General features: G+C 38.7%; 2 protein-coding genes across 3 annotated transcripts; both read right to left on the reverse strand.

Moving 5' to 3' along the window:
- Window positions 1-230: 230 nt before the first annotated feature.
- Window positions 231-7,169, reverse strand: LOC107775704 (S-adenosylmethionine decarboxylase proenzyme 4-like). Of its 2 annotated transcripts, none has more exons than XM_075257215.1 (2): window positions 5,109-7,169; window positions 231-490 (listed from the first exon to the last, which is right to left on the reverse strand). In XM_075257215.1, exon 1 carries the CDS (start codon window positions 7,120-7,122, stop codon window positions 6,106-6,108), a length of 1,017 nt encoding a protein of 338 aa, XP_075113316.1. In that variant the 5' UTR covers window positions 7,123-7,169; the 3' UTR covers window positions 231-490; window positions 5,109-6,105. The 2 variants fall into 2 exon arrangements, with proteins under 2 accessions (XP_075113316.1, XP_016450940.1); XM_016595454.2 differs by having other exon boundaries at window positions 231-493.
- On the reverse strand, window positions 4,387-4,860 carry LOC142162084 (uncharacterized). The gene has a single exon (XM_075218391.1). It carries the CDS (start codon window positions 4,858-4,860, stop codon window positions 4,387-4,389), a length of 474 nt encoding a protein of 157 aa, XP_075074492.1.
- Window positions 7,170-7,404: the final 235 nt, after the last annotated feature.

Genomic DNA, 7,404 nt, shown 5'->3' on the forward strand with positions numbered 1-7,404 from the left:
GAACGTATGTCTTTATAATGAGAGTGCATATATAAGCAAGAGAAAAACATATAACACCTAACTAAGTAATGATAGCTATTTCAAAATGAAGTTAATGAAATAAAAGTGCTATCAAGCAAAAGATAGAAAAACTAAAGAAGGAAGAAATCTTGAGAGATGTTTTGTAGTTTTTGCTTCAATTTTTTCACCTTGTTATGTTAACTATTGAATTCATGATCAACATCATAAGATTGAAAATAGCAAAATATATACCTTTGTAGAAGAGAAATATCGGGTACTTTTTCTTCTTTTGTGATTCACTGTACAAGTCTCTTATATAAACAAATGGGTTAGGTACATGAAAATAGTTATCAGCTACACGAATGGGCCCAACAATAAAACTGACTTAAGCTAAAACTAAGCTAAGGTGGCTTGGCCCACTTGACTTCCACTCCAACACCCCCCGCAAGCTGGAAAGGCTTGCCATTCCAAGCTTGGGAATAAAAGCCTACTGCTGCATGCCAAGCAAGGATTTAGTAAACATATCAGCAATCTGAGCAGAAGTGGAAATAGAATGCAAATAAATCAAACCATCAGCCAAGGCATTTCGAAGAAAATGGCAATCCACCTCAACATGCTTGGTTCTTTCATGAAAAACGGGATTTTTGGCTATGTGGATGGCTGCTTGATTATCACAATAGACTGCAATCGGACGAAGATCAACCACCTCAAAGTCAGCCAACAGTCGGACTAACTAAGTTATCTCAGCAACCAGAAGCCTAAGAGCCCTATACTCTGCCTCAACAGAGGACAAGGCAAGAGTGGGCTGCTTTTTAGACTTCCATGAAATGGGACAGCCACCCAAAAACAACACAAAACCAGAAACGGATCTCTTGCTATCAGCACAATTAGCCCAATCAGAATCACAATAGCCGTGCAAAGAGAAGTCAGGAGAGTTGGAAAGAAGAACACCTAAATCAGAGGAACCAGCCAGGTACCTCAAGACATGATAAGCAGCTGTCAAATGAGGAATCCTAGGAACAGACATATACTGACTTAGGTGTTGCACGGTATAAGAAAGATCTGGTCTGTTATGCTGCAAAATGTTCAATCTCCCCACTAATTTTCAATACACAGATGGATCAGGGAGTAACTCTCCTATATCAGCTGACAACTTAACATGAGGGTCTAATGGAGCCACCACTGGAGTCACTGAAGAACACTCAAATTTAGAGAGCAAATCCATAGTGAATTTGTGTTGGCTAACCAAGAACCCTTGGGGCTGCTTGACAACTTCAAGCCCAAGAAAGTAATGAATCTCACAAAGATCTTTGATTTTGAATTGGTCATCCAAAAACTGTTTAAGGGCATGGATTTCAGAAATGCCATCACCAGCCAACAGAATATCATCAACATAGATAGCAACTAAAGTGAGACTAGAACCTGAAGCCTTTCTAAACAAAGAGTAATCATTGATACTAGGCTGGAAACCTTAAGACTGAAGAGTAGAAGAGAGTTTGGCATACCACTGCCTAGAGGCCTGTCTAAGACCATATAGAGACTTGTTCAGTTTGCAAGCCAAAAAGGAAGAAGGTACAGAAGTAGATGCTGAAACAGACAACCCTGGAGGGATCTTCATAAAAACCTCTTCGTCCAAATTCCCATGTAGAAATGCATTATTGACATCAAGTTGGTATACTTTCCAATTTCCTTTAGTAGCTATAAACAAAAGACACTTGACGGTGGTCAACTTGACTACAGGGGAGAAGTCTCAGTGGAATCCACCCCCTCTTGTTGGTTGTCACCCCTAATTACTAACCTTGCTTTGTACCTCTCAATTGACCCATCGGCCCTTTGTTTCATCTTGTAGACCCACTTACAAGGAATGGCCTTCTTACCAGCATGTGGGGGAAGAATATCCCAGGTGTGGTTAGCTTCCAAGGCCTGAAACTCTTGCATCATAGCTTCTTGCCAAGAAGGATGAGAAGCAGCTTGATGATAAAACAGAGGCTCTTGCAAGCAATTATCAGAGAACAAGGAAAGAACCTTAGAACTAGAAACAGAATTGCAAACATAATCACCAAGATAAGGAGGAGGATTGTGAGATCTAGAGAACTTTCTGAGGGCAAGTGGTGGAACAGGAACAGAGGAGGAAGAAGAGTGATGGACATCAGATGTGATAGGAGAAAGTGCAGACAAATCATGAGAAAAAGTAGGAGGAGAAGGAGGGGGAACAGGAGAAGAAAAAGGAGAAGAATGGATGTGAACTGAATCAAATGATGGTGCAGGGGGAAAAAACAAATGAGATGAGGTAGGATCGGAGTATGGAAAAACATTTTCATGGAACAAGACATCCCTAGAATAAAATATTTTGTAAGTGGACAAATCCAATAATTTGTAACTCTTCTTACCAGGGGTGTACCCAAGGAAAGCAGAAGTAATGGACCTGGACTTGAGCTTGTCCCTGTATGGTTTAGGTACAACAGCAAAACAGAGGCAGCCAAAAGCTCTTAGTTGGTTCAGAGAAGGAATAATTCCATAAAACAATTCAAAAGGAGTTTTGTTTCACAATAAAGGAGAAGGGAATCGATTTATCAAATAGGTAGCAGTTAAGATGCATTCACCCCAATACTTTAGAGGCAACTTGGACTGAAAAAGAAGTGCTCTAGCAGTTTCTAAAAGGTGTTTGTGCTTCCTTTCTACTATACCATTCTGTTGAGGTGTATGTGGAGAAGAAGTTTGGTGCAATATGCCATGAGTGGAAAAGAAAGCTAAAGCTGTAGTACTAGACCTTAGTTCAAAGGCATTGTCAGACCTTACCACCTTGATAGTGGAATTAAACTGCGTTTGTATCATGAAAATGAATGATTGAAGCAGAGTGAAAGCACTTCCTTTAGATGATAACAAATGTGTCCAAGTGGCTCTAGAAAAATCGTCTACAATAGTCATAAAATATTTAAACCCATTGTAAGCAGAGGTATGACAAGGACCCCAAAGGTCTATGTGAATTAACTGGAAAGGTGAAGTGGAACGCATAGTACTTTCAGGGAAGGGAAGCCTTTGTTGTCTAGCCATAGGACACATAGGACACATAAAAGATTGCTTTTTGGGTAACTTCTTAGATAAAAAAGGGATAGTCGTTATTTTACTAAAAGGCATGTGTCCAAGTCTTAAATGCCAAGAATGGTCAAATGACAATGCATGTGCCTGAGTGGATGTAGAAACAACAACATTATTCACAGAAACATCAGATGTAACATCAGGCATAGAAACAGAAGATGCAACATTTGAGATAGAACTACTGCTCTTATTCATTTCATGTAAATGTTTGGCAGTAATGGTATTTACAAAGGGTGCACTTACAGCAGAAGTATAAGAACCAGTAAAAGTGGCAGGATTGAGAATATAGAGCCCATCATGAAGACTACCAAGTAGAAGTCCAAGGACTATTCTCTACCCTATAAATACAGATGAAGAGAAATAAGCTAGACAATTTATTTGAATGATAAGCTGAGCAAGAGAAATGAGATTATATTGAAAGGCGGGAACAAGAAGGACATTGAAAAGAGAAATATCTGGAGACAGAATGAGAGTACCAGTGCAAGTTACCTTTACCTTATATCCATTCGGTAAAATCACAAGATAAGGCACAGTGAGTCGTTTAATATTAGTCAAAAAGGAAGAGTTTGGGGTCATGTGATTAGTTGCTCCTGAATATATTATCCAAGGACTATTCTCTACCCTAGAAAAATTGCAAGCAAGTAAGCCAGAATTCACAAAGTCAAGACCTGCAAAATTGGCAGATCCAGCAGAAATTTCATGAGGTTCAGGTGAGACTTTGGACTGTTGATGAAGAATCAAAAGCTGATCAAACTACTCCTTGGTAATACTGCGAACCCCTCCTTCAGAATGAAGTTGTTTGCTCTCACAAACAAGAGTCTCAGGATGTGTTAGGGGCTGAGAATCTGAAACTTGAGCAAAAGTTGCACTCCTCTTAAACCTAGACTGAAAACCAGTTGGATAGCCATGTAGCTTGAAACACTTGTCCACTGAGTGACCAGGCTTCTTGCAATACCGACACACCAAATTAGTTTTCTTGGAAGAATCAAAATTGACCCGCTGATTATAAGGCTTTTGAAACCCAGCAGAGAAGGCCACAGAATCAGAATTGAAAGAAGGAGCATTAGGTTGAATTCCAGACTGACTTTCATCATTTATCAACATAGAATAAACACTATCAACATCGGGCAGAGGTTTCATCATCAGGATATTTCTCCTAATGGTAGAATAAGACTCGTTCAGTCCCATAAGAAATTGATGAACTTTTTGCTCCTCGCCTAACCTCAGGAAGGCCTCTTTGCAACCACATATGCACTCAGGATGTGAAATGGAGAAAGAAAGTTCATCCTATAACTTCTTAATCCTATTGAAGTAAGAGGCAACAGTAGAATTACCCTCAGAAATTGAAGAAATCTCCTTGCGGATTTGAAAAATCTTTATCCCACTAGCTTGGCCAAACCGACGCTCAATTTCCTTCCAAAGTTTTTCAGCAGACTCAGTGTACTTCACAGTCTCTCTAATCTCTCTATCTAAACTATTAAGGATCCAGGCAACAACCATGTCGTTGCACCTAGTCCAAGGTTCGAAAAGTGCAGAATTGGAACTCGGGTTAGTAACGGTACCATTAATCATTCCCAACTTATGTTTGCACGATAAACCTAACAACATTCCCCGACGCCCACTCCCATACCCCGTGCCATCAAAAGTCGTAGTGACCAATACAGTGTCGGGAGAATCAGAAGGGAGCAAATACAAGGGGGACGAAGGTGCGACAACAGAATTATCAACAACATTAGGGATTTCCTCACTAATTGAACCCATATCAACAACAAAAAAACAAATGTTTGATAAAAATTGAAATTAGGGTTTCAAAATTGGGGAAAATTTACCAAACTTCTCTCAAGTCATCAACGAAACAGAATGCTTAAAGAGAATCGAAGAACGAAGAAAATCAACCACATAATCGCCCACAAACGACCACCAAAACCGTCGTAGTATATCTCGTCGGACATAACAGATTACCACCATGAAATGACTTGATAATCGAAGAAAAACGATTAGAAACTTACTACAAAGTAAACTCCGGTACTGGATTAATCAATTCCGGGCTCTGATACCATGTTAACTATTGAATTCATGATCAACACAATAAGATTAAAAATGGCAGAATATACACCTTTGTAGAAGAGAAATATCGGGTACTTTTTCTTCTTTTGTGATTCACTGTACAAGTCTCTTATATAAACAAATGGGCTGGGTACATGAAAATAATTATCAACTACACAAATGGGCCAAACAATAAAACTGACTTAAGCTAAAACTAAGCTAAGGTGGCTTGGCCCACTTGACTTCCGCTCCAACATGTTATGTCAATAGCTTACATAAAAATATACTATATTTTTGTCCACCCATAACTATATACAATTATTTATCTAATTAAGATGCATGCTTAATTGTGGAGGAAAAAACCAGCACAAGCCCATGCTAGATCTCATTAAAGACAAAGAGATGAGAAGGAAGACAAAATGAAAACTTAGCAAGAAAAAGATCCATGCACTTTTCACTACTGCAAGACATTAACAAGGCAATCTCAAAACAATTTCTATAGGCGTGACAAACATAAGTGGGGTGCATTATCATGATATATCAACCTAAGCCCACTATCTTCCCTTCTCTTCTCCTTCTACATCGTTTTTGAAAATTTCCTTTTTTTATTTTATTTTAAGTAATTGCATTTTTCCATGAAACGAACAATGACACTATAGGATAATTTAGTGCAACTTTTTACTTGCATCACTCTACACAAGTCAAAGCTTACAATATTGATCATCAAGATCATCCCTCTATCCAATCCAATGCATATCAATATTCTACTTCATTTTTAATTAAAAAAATTTCAACTAAACTCTAGCAAAATAAAAATAAGATAAAAAGAAAATACAAAAAAAAAGGTCTCCTACTCCCTCTCTTTACGCTTTCAAAACCTCTTCCCACATATCTACCATCACCAATGGTTGCACCACCAGTTCACCACCTTCCTACCACCGCTGCCATTCCCACCGTCGCCTACTTTCGGCAAGACATAAAAGTCTGAAACACCACACTTCCGACTGCCAGAAAATCATCCATTGTGCAGCTCCGGCATTTCATTCCTAGCGGCTCCACAGCTTTAACAATCCTCGTCCAAACCTCGTTGCTTGTCGACGTAGTCGAAATCGACATAGTCCCCGGTCGGAAAACTTGCACCACTTTCTTCAAAATATTGATAATATCATTCGGATCATCATAAATTGATCCAACACACTCATAACTGGCATAACTAAAACCATCTTCAGGTGTAACATGAATAGTAGAATAACGATCCCCATCAATACCATTCATTGAATATCCACAAGGATCAAACACAAAATCACAAATCAAAGCATTTGGATTAATTTCACTAATACCCGTAATCTCAGTCATTTCATTTGCAGCCATATTTGGATGTTTAAAGAATTTCCTAGCAAGTACTCGGTCTAGTTCTGTCATGCAAATTTCTATAGTGAAAAGTTCATTTGGTATAATGCTAATTTCAAGAGGGTCATAAAATTTGTCACAAGCAGTGAAAACATGCCAAGAATGAGAAATGAATTTTGATGGCATAACAGAGGCTTTTTTGTAACAAAGATGAATAGGTAATTGTTCTTGTAAATAAAAGATTTCATCTTTGAAATTTGTATGAGGGAAAGGTTGAGCTTTTGGGAAGATAAAATTGCCTCTTGTGTACCTACACTCACTTATGACAAATCCCATTTCGTTTGAGAATTGGATTAAAGGAAGAATAGATTTCAGTAGTTGTGTGGTGCCACATGTTTTGATAATAATCTTGGTAGGGTAAACAAAAAGGCTTGATTCTGATAGTACGTAAGAATCAAAATATTGGTTTCCAACAGCTGACACTACAGTGCATTGAACTGCATTTAATACTTCCTCTATTGACTCAAAGTCCAGCTGCCGGAGACCGCCCATTCCGATCACCGGATCGTCACCGGAGAAGTGTAACTCCAGTCTTTTTTCAAATCCTTCAAATCCAGAAACAGCCATTGATGATCAAACTTTGAAATTGAAAGGTGTTTGATAAAAAACAAAAAACAGAGAAAGAAGTGGAGATAGGAAGAGTGGAACAGGGAAGTGAGTATATATAGGGGAATAAGATGGGGGACGGGGGTGTTAGGGGGTGGGGGAGAAAGGGGCCATGCGGGGGTGAGGCAACAAAGAATAATAATTGTAGGCATAATGAATACAAGATGATGGTATGAAATTGTTTTGTTTGTGTGAAGAGAGAGAGATATCTTTCTTTTCTTGAGACAACAACATGAATCCAAA

The sequence above is a fragment of the Nicotiana tabacum genome, chromosome 7 (genome assembly GCF_000715075.1).
Source record: "Nicotiana tabacum cultivar K326 chromosome 7, ASM71507v2, whole genome shotgun sequence".
NCBI lineage: Eukaryota > Viridiplantae > Streptophyta > Magnoliopsida > Solanales > Solanaceae > Nicotiana > Nicotiana tabacum.